The sequence below is a fragment of the Nelusetta ayraudi genome, unplaced genomic scaffold (genome assembly GCF_046127955.1).
Source record: "Nelusetta ayraudi isolate G7.1 ecotype Tasmania unplaced genomic scaffold, CSIRO-AGI_Nayr_v1 ptg000057l, whole genome shotgun sequence".
NCBI lineage: Eukaryota > Metazoa > Chordata > Actinopteri > Tetraodontiformes > Monacanthidae > Nelusetta > Nelusetta ayraudi.
Window position 1 is genome coordinate 528,718 of NW_027466107.1, and position 17,746 is coordinate 546,463.

At 51.1% G+C, this 17,746-nt stretch overlaps 1 protein-coding gene across 2 annotated transcripts in view; it reads right to left on the reverse strand.

The window, feature by feature from the left end:
* The window catches only part of arhgap23a (Rho GTPase activating protein 23a), a 53,985-nt gene extending 39,164 nt beyond the window's left edge, over positions 1–14,821 (reverse strand). Inside the window, exon 1 of one of the 2 annotated variants that reach the window (XM_076038657.1) lies at positions 14,353–14,821. In XM_076038657.1, the coding sequence (XP_075894772.1) occupies positions 14,353–14,361 (9 nt within the window). In that variant the 5' untranslated portion in view covers positions 14,362–14,821. Of the gene's footprint in view, positions 1–3,450; positions 3,643–14,352 lie in introns of those variants that run through there. The other variant, XM_076038655.1, reaches the window with a different exon arrangement.
* Between the last annotated feature and the right edge of the window lie 2,925 nt (positions 14,822–17,746).

Below are 17,746 nucleotides of genomic sequence, written 5' to 3' on the forward strand. Positions count from 1 at the left end.
TCATGCACCTGCACACAGATTACAAGTCGTGTCTTTGCAACTCTGACCCTCATAAGTGTGATGTCAACATGCTGGAGTGGCTATATTTGTGAACACCTGTGCCCACTTACATGCATGAGTGTGTGTGTGTGTGTGTGTGTGTGTGTGTGCAGGCACACTCTGCAGGTTAATGATTGTGCGCGTGAGGTGTGTGCAGCTGTTGTCTCCCGGCCTGGAGCAGAGGAATGCCGGGGGGGAGGGGGGGGGGTGTGTGCTGGCGGAGAGGTCGCAGGGCAGTGGGTGTCCAGGCACGAGATGTTGTGTCGGACGGCGTTAAGTGACTCCAGACTGCCGACTCTGTAACCAGCGCTTTAGTGCTGCGCTCTCAGTGAGTGTGGCCCCGCCCACAGGAACGAACAAGCACGCAAGAGGCGTTAGGTGGTGTGAAAAGCCATCATGTTTCAGGTATGCAGCACTTTCACTCGGGCTTGCGGCTTCGTTAGACAGACAGACAGACAAATCCCACAACGCAAGACAAAAGTGTTGACATGAAGGCGAGAGGACTTGGCGGTGATGCAGATTGCATCATGGGTAAAAAAAAAAAGAAGATTGATTTAAAACAAAACAAAAAGCAAAGCCACAAAGTGCACTATTGTTACAACTCTGATTTTTTTTTTTTTTTTTTTTTTACAACGCTTCAGCCAAATCCTCAACGGTTGGTTCCAAATTTGTCATGTTTGAAGGTGAAAAAAACAAGACAAAAAAATGTTGTTGTTGTCACAGTGTTTATGCGAGTTCCTTGTTAAAACGGTTGTGATGTCTGGCCCTGAGTAGCAACTGGGTTTATCTCGGCCGGCTGACAACCGCAGACAGAGAGAGGTTTGATATACAGCACGAAGGCTGTACAGGAACGGATTCAAATGAGAGTCGACTTTGGCCAGGATCACATAAATTTGCAGCGTTGCAGCATCGCCTGTGGTGTGTGCCCACTGCGTGCTGCAACCATCTGTAAACCATCAACGGAAAGGCTTTCCTCTGCACTGTCATGCAGCTGTTTTCTGTTAGCGCCGCCCTGACCGGGGACTGGTCCCGGTCCTGCCGAGGGGACGGGGGGGGGGGGGGGGGCCTCTTGTGGTGAACCTCACTGAGGTGTCTGGCCTGCCATCAGCCTGGGATCAGTCGGTGCAGGAGGAGGACAAAGAAACGGAGTCTACTAGCGAACCTCAGCGAGCTTCCAGCACGGCGGTGTGGAGTCTGATCAGGGCTGAAAAGCTTTAAATCCTTCATCGTCTTCATCTTCCACGTAGACGTACAACTTTCAGCAAGCAGGTGTGAGGTCTGGAATGAGATTCCATTCCATTTTTCATTGGTTTGTGTTTGTCATTGTATTGTTATTTCTTCTGACCTGCCAGGGACTGCAGATGCAAAGTAGCCTTTGGCTAATTCTGGCATTTTTACATGTACACGTTCATTAACATTCACTGCCCCCTTTTTTAAATAAATAAATAAATAAATAAATAAATAAATGAATAAACAAACTCAAGTGGTGTCTGGATGTGATCGCTATGGGATAGTGCTGCAGTGCATCAGGATGAAGCCAGTATGCGGGCCAGGAGGGCGGGGAGGGTGGGGAGAGGTGGGGGGAAAAAATACATCTTACAACATCGACCGACTCGACTCCAGACTTCTAAATGCTCTCTCACGTTTCCCTCGTGGTCAATACTCCCACATCACGAGGCACAGTGCAGCATCAGAATGACTGATCTTCCACGCCCCCCCCCGCCCCCCCCCGGGGCCCCGCCCTGCCGTCCACTGCCTGTATTGATCTTGATCGCACACCCTGTACTGCAACATTAGAGCCGCCCTGCTAACATCATCAAGCCGCTCCTGCTGGAGGTCAACTGTGAGCTCCCCCCATCAAACGGACACTCGCACTCGACGGCTGACTGACTCCAGAATTGGTAATTGCCAAATTACACATTCAGTGGGGCGACACAGCAGGAGCTTACACACTAGTATTTATCAGTTCAATCTAAATGGAGTGGAGTCACAGGAAGGTGTGGAGAAATGAACTCCTGCTGATGATGATGTGTTCCTGTACAGGAGGGAGGCCCAGGCTGAGTAAGAGCTGAGCGTTGGCTGAGACACACGGGGTTGGGGAGGTCAACGGTCAGTTATGAGAGAGGTCAGGGTTGAAGGATGCCGGCGTAAAAGTGAATACAGTCACACACGAGGAAGCTGGGACACTGGATAAAACCTTGAGAAGCTGTTGAGTGCAAAAGCGAGCGGACGTTGCATGTTTCCCACCGAGGCAAGTCACATCACATCAGGAGAGACAAACATTCACAGGCATTCACAGCCTAAAAAAAAGGAGCAGGGGAAAAGACATAAATATATTGATATAAAATAGAAATATGAAGGAGTGTCGTGACAAATTTTTACAACAAATGTGTGAAGACGGAAAAAGGGGAAACATCTCAGCTCCTTGCTGACATGACCACACACACACACACACACACACACACACACACACACACACACACACACAGACAAGAGGTTAAATTCAAGCGCACGCATACACACACACACACACATGAGCAGTGGCAGGACACTAACCCGTGTGCCTCTTTGAAGAAGTGGACCACCGCCCAGAAAGACATCTCAGACCTCATGACTTCACCCAAGACAAAAACAGAGCTTCATAAACACGTCCCTGGAGTCGGACCAGCAGGAACTGAAGGCTTCAACCCTAATTTCTTAAAGGCTTTTGGGCTGGAGAGGAGGAATAACTGCAGGGGATGGATGCCATTAAGGGTGGAGTAAACTTTCCACCGTGGGGGGATTTGTGACGTCTTGTGGTGCCAATTTAACTAGGGAACTCTCACATGTGAATAATTGGGTGCAAACATCCTGGTGGAAGTGATTTTTTTTTTCCAAACAAAAAAAAACAAAACAAAAAAAAAAACATTTATAAGTTAAAAAAAAAAAAAAAAGAAAGAAAGAAAGAAAGAAAAGAAAATGACCGATCACTCGAACACAAACACCCCCAGCAGCCTGCGCGGTACTCCCAGCTGCGGGACGTCCCGTCTCGGCTGACAGCCGCCCGATGCAGCCCGCGGCGCGGACAATAGGCTGCCGCAGCCCGGCGGGGGTCAGTGCGGAGAGACGGCGGCGGCGGCGGAGGCGGAGGCTAAACTCCCCGGCCTCGCACCATTTGTCAGCCACAATAGCGAGAAAAAATAACAGGCGATCAAACACTTGACGACCGTACAGTACGTCGGTTGTGTGTGCGAGTGTGTGTGTGTGTGTGTGTGTGTGTACAACGGTGGCTGTGTCAACTGGCGCTAATCCTCTTAGGAAATCACGCTCTCTGACCAGCCGGCGGTACTTCAGCCTGTCCAAACACACTAATTCACGGAGCAGGTAATATGACGGCGGCCACAGCGGCGGCGGCGGCGTCGTGGTACTTACGTGGTTCTCGCAGTAGGGTGGTATTCCAACAAGGCAAAAGGCAACTCCATTCATTGGACGGCAGCGGCGGTTCGGCGGCGACACGGAGACTCGCTAGCAGCAGCAGCAGCAGCAGCAAACACAACGAGAAAAACCGGAGAAGAACCGCCACTCGGACGCACAAAACTTATACCGCCGACGCGTTTCCTCCCTTCCTCCCTTTCCTCTCTTTAGGGAAAACTCCAACTCTTTTCCCGTTGTTTTTTTTTTTTTTTTGGAGGGGGGTGCGTTCGCTTCTATGACGCCCCCTGTGCCGCCGCCGCCTCCTCCTCCTCCTGCCTATCTGCCTGCCTACTCCCCCGCTTCTTTTCGTCTTCCTCCTCCTCCTCCTCCTCCTTCTTCTTCTCTTCTTCCGCCAGACCGCATCAGTTGTACAGAAGTAAATCCCCCGTGTGCGCTGGGCGGCGAGCCTCTGCCTGGAAACCGACTGCAGCAGCGTCAAAACACACGAGGGAGGGGAGGGAGGGGGAGGGGGGCGGGGGTAAGGTGGAGGTGGAGGAGTGTCGCGGGGAAGGGCAATAGGGGTGCTCCGGAAGTGAGGCGCCTCAGCCTTCAAAGTAAGAGTCCAAGCAAGGAAGTCGTGCACATTTTTAAACAAAAGAGACAAGTTATTTTTTTGTTCAAAAAATAACTTTCTTTATTTCTTTCTTTTATTATTATTATTATTATTATTATTATTATTATTATTATTATTATTATTATTTAAAGGACAACCGTTTAAGTGTGGTAATCGTGATCACCAACTTGAGACTTTTTCCAGCTACTTTTCATAGGACAACCCTAAAGAAACGACACTTTGATAGGATATAAAGTAGTCAGTGTACAGCTTTGAATAACAGTGCAACTTTACTGTCCCATCGAACCATTGTTGCCAGTGGTTACGACATTAATCGCTGTGTGTTGAGTTATTTTGATGGGACAGTAAATTACATGTTATTCAAGCTGTACACAGACTACTTTACATTGTATCAAAGTGTAATTTCTTCAGTGTTGTCCCATGAAAAGATATAATTAAATATTTACCGAAATGTGAGGGGTGTACCCACTTTTGTGAGAAACTGTATTTTGTTGTTTTGTGAAAGGGGAATAACAATTCCACAAGGCAGAGATGGCGGGCAGATTCACATGCTTTCACGTGCCAGTGCCGTTGGCCTGATAACTGATTCCAACAAGACAAAGCCAGCAAAGGGGGGAAAAAGGCTTGAAAATGAGTCATGGTTTCAATGATTTAAATGAAGAATTGAAATGTCCTGTGACCCTCTTTGATGTGTTGTGAAAAACAAATGCCGATGGTCGTCTTTGACTTTCTAGACTGATCCAATAAATATTTGGCCATTAGCTGCACCCCTCATGAAATAGGATGCATCGGCCCAAATCCTTGTTATCACAACTCCCGGACAAAAAAACAGATTGGAACTGATGACAAAACAAAACTTCTGAGAAGTGTGAAAATTCCATTCACACCCTGATGGGACAGACAGTAACCGTGGTGTTCTGGGAAAAGTTTTGTCAGACTTGTATTTCTGTCTGGAGGGAGAACAGTGTCATGTGACTCAAAAGGTGTACAGTAAAGTCGCAGGAAGCTTACTCAGCGGTGGAACAGGAAGCTCAGGGCGCCGCTGCCAAGAACTTATCCATCATATGGGCAGCGAGATTATGAACATCAGGCACAAGTAGCCTGGGTGAAGGGAGGAAATTATTAACGATGCATTAAAACGGCACAGAGGACTCGGTGCTGGCTGGAAGCTGCAGGCCCATGTGGTGACTATTACTCTGAGGGGTGCACGTATCAGGGAGCCACTTCAAAAGGCCCAGAAACAGACACAGCTCAGGAGAAGTTTGCCATGTTAAGAATATATGGGGCTGCCAAGACAACGTCTCGCTGCAAGACACACAACACCGCAGCCACACACACACACAAAGGACAGGACCTCAAGTCCGAGTCGAGACCTTCACTCATCTCCCATTTGGAAAGGGATAATTAGGATACACAGCCTAAATCCTGCTCCAGGTGCCTCACTCAGTGTGGCTAAAGTGGTTTCTGAAGCCTGGACTTGCTGGTGATCCACAGGGATTTTAGCGTATCATCAGCGTCCCGGCTCTTAAGGTGGGAGAGCAAAGGCAACAAGGTGGGATCATGAAGCTTTTGGAGGAGGCAGGTTCTCTCAATAACCATCTCGTCCTGGACTCCATGTGTTTTTGGTTCCAGCAAACAAAGAGATCAATCAGTCTGGCGGCCTGATGCTCCTGCAAAGGTGGTGGTAGGGCGGCGGTGGTCCAATGTTGGCGGGTTTGTCGGCCTCATGCTGGGCTAATATGGAGCTTCTGCTGGAGACAAAGGAAGACGCATGTTCCAGCTGTTTTGTCTACATGTGGCAAGTCAAACAAATCTTCCATTTTAGCAGGAAGATAAAAAACCAGAGGCTATTTTTCCAGCTGGAAAACATAAACAGAGGGCAGCTAGCTAGCTAACGTGATGATAAAGAAAGATCTTAAAACACATTCTACATCGCCTATTGAATTATTTTAAATGTGAATGTGCTGGATTGTATCCTCATCTTGGAGTTGTGTTCTACCTCATGTCAGAGGAGTGTGTCTCTGTGTCTCTGGGTCAGCGTGAGTCACTGACACACAGCCCGCGGCCTTGGGTGAGACTGTACAAGTGAGCCGGGGTATGACCGCGATGTGACGCGACACGGCCGATCTCTCTCTCCCGCTCCGGGGGTCGCATGGGGACGAGCTGGGAGCATCCAGAGTCTCGCCCACGGCCATTACATAATCACACACACACACACGACCTGCCACCCTGAACAATCCCATAAACAACCATCATCCCTTTTACCCGCTTGACCGCACTGACTCCCACTTCCCTCTGCTGGCGTCGGCCCTCCAGAGCCGGCCGAGATTTCCCACTCCGCTGCCGAGGCTGCGGCGGTGAGGAGAGACGAGAGGAGGGCGGAAGTGGCGGCCGGGCCATCCCCTGCCATCATTCATGCCATTCTGGGCCACTTCACAGAGCACACCAACTGCTACGCTGCAATTATTCCCCTGCGTTCGGTCCAAGTTTTCCCGCCGTCTGGACCCGTCCCCCCCCCCCCCCACCTCAGCCCTTCACATCTCCACCGTTTCACACGACTGCGACTGCCCCTGAAAGTTGGAGGGACATCTCAGCAATCTCAGCAAATATACAGCACCCACAGTTCCTTCCTGCACATATATTTATACTTATATATTGAGAAGAGTGCAGTGATGAATTTCAACCTCAATAGAGAGTGTGACTCTGCTCATAGCTCTTCTTCCTGCTGTCTGGTTTAATTAAGCCGCTCAGATTGTTCATCTCCTGCTGGAGGACCATCCAGAACCACTTCACACAGTGCGAGTGGCTCCACTCTATCTGCCACACTCTGACGATTTGACGTGAAGACCTTCTTTCTCACCGTCTCCATTGCAATGAAAAGCAGATTATCCGACGGACTCCGGAGGCCGGCCACATGCTGATTGTGAGCTTATGGAAACATCTCAGCGTTTGTTCACATATGCTCGAGCTTAGGCAGCAATGCCCAGCTGCTTGCCGACAAGTGCGTACACGCAAGTGACGGCGGGCCACGCGATTGAGACGTGGGTGGTTGACAAAAACGGGCGAGGAGAGAGTTTGGTTATTTTTGCTCCTGCGAACGCGATGCGTGCGGTTCTCTGTTCACACAATTAGCAACAGAGGTGGAAAACAACTTCTGCTCAACTGATAAACTTCTTGGTTTTTTTTTCATTGAACTATATGATGCCTGACGACTCAGTTAGAAAAACAGCCTCGGGGTATTAAGATTGACAATCTCGCTGACCAAAACACCAACTACTGAACTTAACTAAACTCTCTTGCTGTGCGTTGCTGCCGTGTGGGAGTGTTTGAGTTAACGGGGCACAGAGGAGAAGAGGAGGCCCAGGTGTCTCACTGTTTGTCCCAGTGACCACTGATTTAAGGCCTCCATCCACAGACCCCCAGACGGCGGCAAACACTGAATCACATCCAGGGAGTTTCACTGTTGCTATAGTGGCGAGCTGTTACTATAAATGCTTGGAACACATTCTTCAAAAGGTGTCAACCCCCCCCCGACCCCACCCGCAGCGTTCCGTCTGACAGGAAAAATAAACAGACTTTCACAGTTCCAGTAGCAGCTCCACAGGTTTCCTTCCTGCAAGCGTCGCGCCGCCACTCCACCAAGCCTCAATGTGTCTGAAGCCTCCTTTTACCTTTTCACAACTCCACTTCCTGTGGCTAACATCACTTCCCGGGGTCGGACAAAGGGGACGGGTTCCTCTGCATTGAGCTCCAGGGAATGAGTGTCCCTTTCGGGGAAAGGTTCTCAATGTGGCATCAGCGAAAATAGATTACATCACATTGTCTTTCTGCTGGTCACTGTTGAGTCAACGTCTGTAAATAAATGGTTAAAAATGGAAAAGCAGTGGAGCAGCTGGAATGGTGCCAGTGTGTTGCCCCCAAACACAACTGTGAAAAACTTAATAAAAGACTCAATAAATGCTCATTTGAACATTCACAAGTAAAAAAAAAAAACCAAACAAAACAACAAAACAAAACAATATTGGAAACATTTTAAAATGCCTATCGGACATAAACAAATCCCTTTACCATTTGTGGTCCAACAGAGGCTGTTAGCCACACCTCTTACAGTGTACAGTAAAGGGAATAATCCTGTACGTGCAGAGGGGATCATATCCTAATCCCAGTCGCTTCCCTGGCCTTAAAACTCTGAGATAAGATTGGTCTAGACACGGCCTTAAAGTGGGGTGCCCTCTTGAAGGGGGACCGGGAGAATTGACCACTGAACGGGTTTTTCATAGTTGCACCGTCATCAGCACTAAACCCTCCCCTCATTCTGGGTTATATGCTGTTGAAAGACCAGCTGTTCCCATTACCGGATAATCCCAAATCCCCCCTTCTGAGAAGACAAGCACGGAGCAGCACCGTCACGTGTTGGCCACCAGGGGGCTCCAGAAGCAGCGGCGGCACTGCGTCTTCTTGTCTTGTGCTGAGGTTCTTATCCGGTGACTATCTGTGGGATTTATGGAAGTGATACCGGTGCGAGGGAAGGTCAGAGTTCTGTTGTTCCTGTTTCTGGTGGGGGACATGACGAGTCATGTTTTGAAGTCAGCAAGGTCAGTGTGGTGAAAAGGAGACGGAGAAAAATAATAAACAGGGAGGGGCCCTAATGAGGTCTATTAGAAACAGCTCGGATGGTGTTTGCGAGAAGAAGAAAAGAAAAAAAAGGTCTGCACTGTTGCAACGCTGTATTTTGGCGGCTTTGAAAAGAGCTGTTGGCGAGTCCTCGGTGGTCACAGTCATGAAAACACAGGGAGCAGCTGCACATCTGGCCGGTCAAGGCCAACATCTGCACTCAAAACCTGCGCTGCCTCGTGGCGTGGATCCACTCGGGACCGTGCCAAACCTGCCCCAGTTGATTAAACCGAACAAGTCAGCCTCCTGATTGGACGAGCCGAAAAAAGTACAAATGATTGACAAAGAAGAAATAAAAAGTAAAAACATCAAACAATAAAAACATTCAAAACTTCATTATAAGAGCGAATCACTTTGAAGACAGTGTGGACACGAATAGCAGCACTGGAGATTAAAAAGAAGAGTAAAAAAAAAAAAAAGAAGAGTGGAGAAATCAGTCTTGATGTTGTCCACAGACGCTACATATCGTTTTAAGTAAGCTGTTGCCTCGAGCGCGGATAATCAAGATGATTATCCTTCAGCCAGCAACGGTGGCGCACTTGAGGTAGAAGTGAGAGACTTTGCAGCGACCAATCAAATGAGTTGGGGTGAGTTTGGGGCGTGGTTATCCCTTTTTCCACCCCCCCAGTCTGCGGCCCACATCCTGTGTCATCATCCCGCAGACCCCACAACGTGGGCAGTGCCGCCAACAGCGAGGGCTTTGGCCGCAACAGCTGACCTTTGACCCCGCCGGGAGGATGCCCCCGAACCACTGTCCCCTGCTATTCATCCATGCATTTGTTCATTCTCTGCTGCGCCACTCCAGTGCACAGAGTTTTGGGTCAGAAGTAGCTGCTCAGCAGCAGCAGCGGGTGGGGGTGGAGGAGGGGGGGGGGGGGCTTGTTTACTTCCTGGAGATGTGTGTCCTAGATTTTTTTTTTTTTCTCGTTACACGGGACAGGCTGCTCATTGTGCGCCCGCAGGCATCCAGCAAGAGGTTATCACCCGTCTGACAGCGCGGCAGAGGCCAAATTAGGAGCAGCGACGCTGCGCTAACATGGCTCACATGCAGGGAGGCCACGGCGTCCGCATCTTCACCTTTCCCTCCAGCAGCGTCGGTCGGCTGTCGTAACTGGCTCAACAGTTATCATCACATGGCCGTTATGACCAACTGTGTCACGCTCGTGTGTCATTGCGACCAGAACAAAACTGGAAGTAAAATATGCACTGGGTTCACAGGAAGTAATGTTGCCCAACATGATTTAAAGGTCCAGAAGCCACATTCATTTGACAATAGGAGGTGTGTCTAGATAAGCGGTCGTGTGTTTTTCAACCACTGTGCCGCCACACTTTCAACCACACTGGTGCACGGTGAGATAATGTCAGGTGTGCCATGAAAAATTTACCAATTTCACTGAACTGGCCTAAAAAATAGATAACATTCCATTTTGGAGTGACTGTGCTAAAAAGAAAAAGGAATGTGAGCCTATTTTCCTCCCTCAATTTCTCCCAGGATATCAACTTTGTGTGCATCTGTCAATCACTCCCCCCCTCCCCACCACGCCCCACGGCTAAGCATTAAAAGTCCCACCCGTTTAATAAAAAAAAAAAAAAAAAAAAATTCTTTCCAGCGGCACCATGCAAAATCTTTCATTGTCGGTCGACTCTTTTCTCCCTCAAAAAAACTGACCAACAGGTCAGAGAGACCGCGGCGGCTCTCAGCGGGATCGATATGCGCTTGTCTGCGCGTGTCTCATTTCAATTTACATGCAAATACACGCACGCACACACGCAGAGCGTGAACGCATGCTTCCACAGTCTGCAGCTCGGGACAAAAGAAGAAGAAATTCCTTAGAGTCCAAAGATTTGCAGGGGATTAGACCACCTGTTCCACCACACAACACACACACACACACACACATGCACATGCACACGCACACGCACACACACACACACACACACGCGCTGTCTTCACTTTTGTCGCCAATCACACTTGTTCTCTTTCACTTTCCCTCCCACCATCTTATTTGTAATTTAATAAGACCCTTTCTTTGGGGTCTCTCGCTTTCACACACACACACACACACACACACACACACACACACACTCACACACACACACACACACACGAGTCACAGCAACTTTCACTCCCATGAAACATCTCTCTCTCTCTCTCTCCGCGGCCGCTTTGCTCCGGGCTAATTCTGTCTGCATTCCATTTCAGTCACATCTATGGGAAACAGACACAACAAATTGCCAGGGAGTTCTGGCCGTGAGCCACAGCCACCTCCACGCACACACACACACACCGTACATATACGTCGCCATGCCGCCAAAATCATGCCACTGAGGACGTGTATTCAGACGGCGGCACAAACACGGCAGCGCCACCGCTGTCACATCAGTGAGAGCTCCTGGAGCAGCAGCAGGGAATCGTTCCTCCATCCCTCCCTCCAGTCTTCCCCCGGTTTACCCAGAGTTTTTAATACACAGCGACGGAGAACGCCAATGTCTGTGAAAGACCCCACACGTGGCCCACTTCACAGAATTCTCACCTGGTGCTGCGGTGGGGCAGCCTCACGTGGCCCACACACCTCTGTAGATTAGCAGAAGGCAGCGTTTTTAGCTCTCTGTTTACAGCCTCCTGCTAAAACCGATGACTCGCTCGAGCTGGTCACTGACTTGACTGACTTGCAGGGTCAGGGGGGGCATCGCTGCCCTTGCCGGGACTTTTTAAAGTGGCAGAAAGAGGAAGGACCACTGGGCCTACAAAGAAAATGAACCAGAATTCATCCATCTTCAATACCTGCGTGTTCCTGCACTCATGGTTGCAGAGGTCTGCTGGAGCCTCGCCCAGCTGTCCAAAGACAGGGTGACACCCTGGACAGGTCGCTAGCTCATCACAGGGCCACATAGAGACAAACAACCATTCACACTCACACACACACACACCTTGGGTCAATTCCGAGTTTTTGGACTGTGGGAAGAAGCTTGAGAACCCGGAGAGAACCCACACAGACACAGGGAGAACATGCAAACTCCACACAGAAAGGCCTCAGGCCGGGAATGGAACCCACAACCTTCTAGCTGTGAGGCGGCAGTGCTAACCACTGCACCACCGCGTCGCCCATAAACCAGAACTTAAGAGCAAAACATCGTCCCCCACTAGCTTTCAGTGATCCATTTGCATGGTGTCTGATGGATGGATGTGGTCCACCCAGAGAGCTGGTGGGGCAGCGGTCACTGCGGTCTGCGGCCTAATGACTATCGATCGAAAAAGCACAAGCCGGCCAAATGTCATTTGTTGCCGGTGTGGCACTTCAAGCGTCCGCAGGCAGGCGGGAGGTCCAGCGGAGCGTTTTGACGAGCAGAAGCAGAGAGCAGAGAGGGGAGAAGGAGACGCTCTACGACACCGGATCGTCTTCCTTGCCTCCTTATCGTCATCGCGAGCCTCTCTGGAGGGCACCCAGGGTGGAGGGGGAGAGAGGGAGAGGGAGAGGGAGGGAAAAAAGAAAAGAAAAGTAGGACAAGGACAAAGATACAGCGTGTCCTGTAAACTTCTGCCGCCGACTCCCGTAAACACTGCGTGCCTCTGCTCTTCGCTCTCAAAGCAGCGCGAGTGTGTGTGTGTGTGTGTGTGTGTGTGTGTGTGTGTGTGTTTATGTCGCCGCCTCGAGCTCCAGGACGGCCGCCGTGGACGGAGGCCTCTGGAGGCGGCGAGCAGGCAGGAAACGCCAGCTTCGAGATAAAGCACACCCCACACCCCCACCCCACCCCTTCCTCCGCCCTCCCCCACCCAGTAGTGCTGTAGTCAAGATCGCACCAACTGAGACCAAGACAATATAAAGAGCAGAGCGTATCGAGACCGAGACTTTATATATCAAAGAGAGACAACAACAGAACCGGGAAAAAAAAAAATGACCAGTATCTTTTCGAGACGAGACCGAGTAACAATGCCTCCGAGTCCCAGACCCATAAAAAGTGGTCTGGAGACCAAGACCAATCTCCAGTACTGCAACACCACCCCAACGTCCACGCCGCTCGGCGACGGCCGCGCACAGACACGAGATGAACAGGAAGTGCCAGAGTGGAGTTTGTTTGTCGGCGAGGTGCGACCGGGCCCTGAGCGCAGCGCCCGAGGCCGCAGCGCCGCGTCAGCGCTTCTTTGGAGCGCAGCCTCAAAAATAGTCTTTATTTCCTGTCAGCGACGCGGCGCTGTAAGACACACCGTTCCCGACGTTTCGCCGCAGTGTGCGAACCCACACCGAGAGTGCGCATGCGCGCGCGCGCGTGTGTGTGTGTGTGTGTGTCAGTGCTGGACGCTGAGGACGTGACCCCCAGGAACATGTGGCGCTCACTTGTTTGGCCGACACACTGCAAGCCCTGTGTCGACGCCTGAGGTTTCCCATTTGCTGGTAATAAGGTTAATAGGAGGAAAACAAAAACACACACACACAAATACCAAGCATCAAGACCTGCCACACACACACACACACACACACACACACACACACACTGTCTGACCGGCAGCTGTGATGACATCATCGTCACTGCACCGGGGGGCTCACGTCACCCTGACCTGAGCGAGCAGACAGAAGATGCCCCCCCGCCACTCGCATGCATTATTCACTCACAGGAAGGACTGCACATCTCCCACTTTTCCCTCCTTAACCGTGAACCTAATGCACCCCCCCCATCCCTCTCTTCCTCTCCAACCCCAACAGCACTTCACATCCTTGGAGAGGGGAGAACACGGAGGAGGGAGGGAGAGAGGGGAGGATGGAGGGAGGAAGAGATGAGGTAATCGATGAATGAAGGCAGAGGAGATATTTTTAAGGGAAGGAAGGTGTGTGTGTGTGTGTGTGTGTGTGTGTGTGTGTGTGTATGTGACTTCCTTCCTCCTTTTAAAACCACCGCCGCACGCTTGCGGCCTGCGGGGGGCGCTCTGGAGAAACGCCAGCAAACATTTAAACTAAACTGTCCCTAATAACTGTCAGCAGAGGAGAGGCAGCTGGTCCCGGGGACCTGCTGTCAGCGAAAACAAAAGGAACCGCGGATGACGTGGAGTGCATGCGTGTGTGTGTGTAACAGTGAACTGGTGCCGGATGAGAACCCTGTTGCATCCCGTCTCCCTCCTGCCGAACTCTGAAAGTGAAGCGTGAAGCCTGTGCTGATGGTGGGTTGCCAGGTCAGGAGGGCTGAGGGTGGTGGGGATGGGGGTATAGGAGGGGTGGATTCAGCCACACCCCTCTGATCTAACAGCCGTGTTGAGGGAGAAATGCTGCTAAGTTTTGCCGGTTGTTGTCATCTGTCCAGGTGGAGGATGTGCGTGTGTGTGTGTGTGTGTGTAGCAGTGGGAAGGGAGCACTTGGCACTTTTCACAGCGGCTGTTTCACGCCTCTCCTCCCCTCCCCCAGGAGACCAAGCCCAGCCCTGGAAGCAGAAAACACATCTCCAGGAGCATCGCGCTGTTGGCTTTGGCCTGGAGGGTTGGAGAGCAATGATGGATGAGGCGGAGGCCGCCGCTGCCGTGTGTGTGTGTTACGAACCACACTGTGCCAGCCAAGTGTTGTGCAGCAGTAGGTGGTGCCCCCCCACCCCCCGCCCCCCCCATGTCCCTCCATCACTCTCACCTGCTCCATGGTTTCAGCTGGCCTCCTTGCTCCTCCTGCTCCCAGTCATGGCACCAGATCCACCAACAGCCTTTTCCAAAGCTTCTCCTTCTCCTCCTCCTTCTTCTTCTTCTTCTCTTGTTCTCCGTCAGCGGTCGGCACCCCCTCCTCCCCTCAAACAGGCGAGGCAGTCTGGCAGCCAACCACCGCCACCGCTAGCGCCAGTGCCGCCACTGCTGCTGCTGCTGCTGCTGCTGCTCCGCCTCTCCACAGAGGCATGCTCCCCCCTGTCCTTGTGTCCCTGAGGGTGACAGTCAGCTACATCCAGCCGGAGGCTCCTCTTCTCGCCCTCCGCCCTCCGGGTGGAGGCCCTGCTGGGCTGGCCGGAAACAGAAAGGGCGTGAGCGTCGCGTCCTCACCTACTCTCCTCGACAGCCACGCTAGGCAAACACACTCCCGCTCTGCATTTTCGTTCTCGAGCTCCTCTCGCCTCGCTCCCTCCCTCCCGCCTTCTGTCCCCACTTCCCTCCTCTCTCTCTCTCTCTCTCTCTCTCTCTCTCTCTCTACCTCTCTCTCTCTCTCTCGCTCGCCGGCTCCCCTCCCCCTACCCGTGCTATACAGACACACACAGGGTCTCTCGGCTGGGCTGAGCCAATGAGAGCAAATGCGGGAGGGAGGGGCAGGGGGCCCACCACTGGCTGCCGGGGCGGTCACGTGACTCCCGGCACAGGGCGGGGCCACCCACCAACCCGCTACCAGCTGTCCAGCTCATGCTTCCCTGAAAAACCTCTGTTGCCATTGACGACAGCCGCCTTGCAACGCACCAACCAGGGGGGAGGCTGCAGGCTATTGGCTGGCAGGATTTACGGTCCCCGCCCCCTATTGTGGAACGGGAGCATGTTGGGACATGTAGTCCAGTCTGTGACAGGGGAGGAGGGGTTGCCCCTGGGAGGAATGTAACAAACCCCAGGGCTAACACCTCGACTCGCCGCACAAACGTTTTGAAGGCAGCAGCACGTTGCACAAACTAGAAACGTGTGTATAAAGAAGATATCTTGTGTTTTCCCCTCTGAGCGCCGCAAGGCACCGCCATCGGAGAAGGACCTCTTCCCCTCCGCAGCTGAAGGCCACGGCCAAGCACATGGGCAACACCCCAAATATTACCACCCGTTCTGCCTTTTCTTCTCCTTTTCTTTATTTGCTCTGCCTCCAGCCCCTCCCTCACACACCAGCCTTTTGTGTTTTCCTCAAACTGCCGACCTCCCCCCTTCCCGCTCAACTCCTCCCCCGCCCATCGTCGGGGTCACACTGAAGGTCGCCAGAGGTTACAGGTGCCACAGAGGGGAGATGCTTAACGTCCAGCGTCAATTTTTGTAATTGCCACTGCTGTCCTGCTTTTTGCCCTGAAGATGTTTGTGTGTAAGTGTTGTTGCCGTCCTGCTTGTCGTTTCATCAGACTGAAGAAAAATGTCCACATTGTGGACAATAAATGAACTAACTAACATTTGTAGGATAATATCCACACGGGGACGCTCTCCAATTGTCAGGCATGGTGGATTTGTGAGGTTCACTTGCGTTGCGGGGGTTGTTATGAGATGAGATGTCATGATTTATGATTTTGCCGGGGTCAGCTTGTTCAGCATCTGTTTCAGTGATTAATTACTTCTATTTCCTCAAAGGATAGACTTACACGCGTCACTGTGCGGAAAAAGACATTAATGTGATTCATTTTCTTCTTTGTCTTCTTGGACCACAGAATTGATCTGTCTTGGCTGGACAGAGTCTGTCAGTTTGACCCCAGATGCTCTTTAAGGTCTAGAGTTTTAGTTTTTTTTATTTTTTTTATCTTGTCTTCTTGCATCACAAACTGAAGCAGCCATGCAAGATTAGTTATCCAACAGAAAATAACACTAACAGCATATGAAGGTGTTGTCACTGACTCAGAAGAGGACTTTCATAAATTAAATTATGGGCACCTAAAAGAACAATCAGTGTTCTGGAGAGAATTTTAAAGAATCTGTGGTTAAGTAAAGGGGAGTGGGGGGGGGGGGGGGGGGGCGATGACAAATGACAAATTCCCTCAGTATGAGTCTTCTCATGAAAGAAAAGCAATCTGACTTTTTATGGGCTGATGTTTGCATCTTGGATGTCTGTAGCATGCCTCTGTAACAAAATACGGCAGTGGAAACATCTGGCGCTGATGTCACAGAGTGTGTATTTCAACAGCTACATCCAAGGGAGGCAAGAAAAATATAGAAAGACAACAGCGCGGGCTCAGAAATGTGAGGCATGTTGGTCTGGACGTACATTTTTTCCTTTCAAAGTCACGGTAAACACTTCCAAACGGCCCAAACCACAACTTCTGCACAGAGCCTTGTCTCCTGGGGAGGGGCCCCAAGTGGCCCCCCTGTGGCCGAAAAACAATAGAGCACCTGTTGTGGCTTATTTTTTGATTCAATGGGCACATAACATAGCTGTGACATGATCTGATCGTGATGCAGAATGGCGTGACAGTGAGTCCAGGGATGAAGGTGCGTGTGCGAGTGTGTGTGTGTGTGTGTGTATGTGTGTGTGTAAGGAATGTAGGTCTGAGTATGAGCAGCACAACAAGGTCACGCGGTGGAGCACAAAAATCAAACTACATCTCCTCCACCGCCTGTCCAGGCTCCATCCGCTGCTGCACAGTTATTTGATCTGCTGCAACCAAAGATGCTGTTTGAAGCAGGATAAATGCTGTGTTTGTGTGTGTGTGTGTGTGTGTGTGTGTGTGTGTGTGTGTGTGTGTGTGTGTGTGTGTGTGTGTGTGTGTGTGTGTGTGTGTGTGCACGCGCGCACGCTCTCAGACAGAACAGCAGCTGTATTGTGATGGTGAGAGTGGCAGATTATGCTATCAGCAAAGGAATTCCGATTATTTGCCAGAGTGGGCTCTGCCTCTACACGTGTGTTGGACACTTCTGCTAAGTGGTGAGCGGGAGGAAGTGTGTGCGTGCGTGTGTGTGCGTGTGTGTGTGTGTGGGAGGGAGGGGGGGAAATCATATTTCAACGCTTTTAGGAAACGGTCGTTTGTACTTCATTAGCCATATTCAGGGAAAGTGGCGCCAAAAGCAGCCGTCAACTGGGAGGGTTAGCTTATAGCCTGTAGCACAAAGAGCGAAGACAGTGGGCCACAGCTGGCGCGTTTCTGTTCAAAGCCACCAGTAAGTTAGACAGCCTGAGCAAATGAGTTGGGCCCCCCTCAGAGGCTTCAGCAAACTGGCCCTCAGCCATCACTTGTGTTTGGATGGACACTCTGGAAAGCTTATATATACCCCCCCCCCCATGAACACCACGAGTAAAAAAAAAAAAAAGTGACATGAAGGACGAGTTGTTTTGAAACTGCCTTAGGAATCCCATGACCATCCTGCTGCTTCAGCTA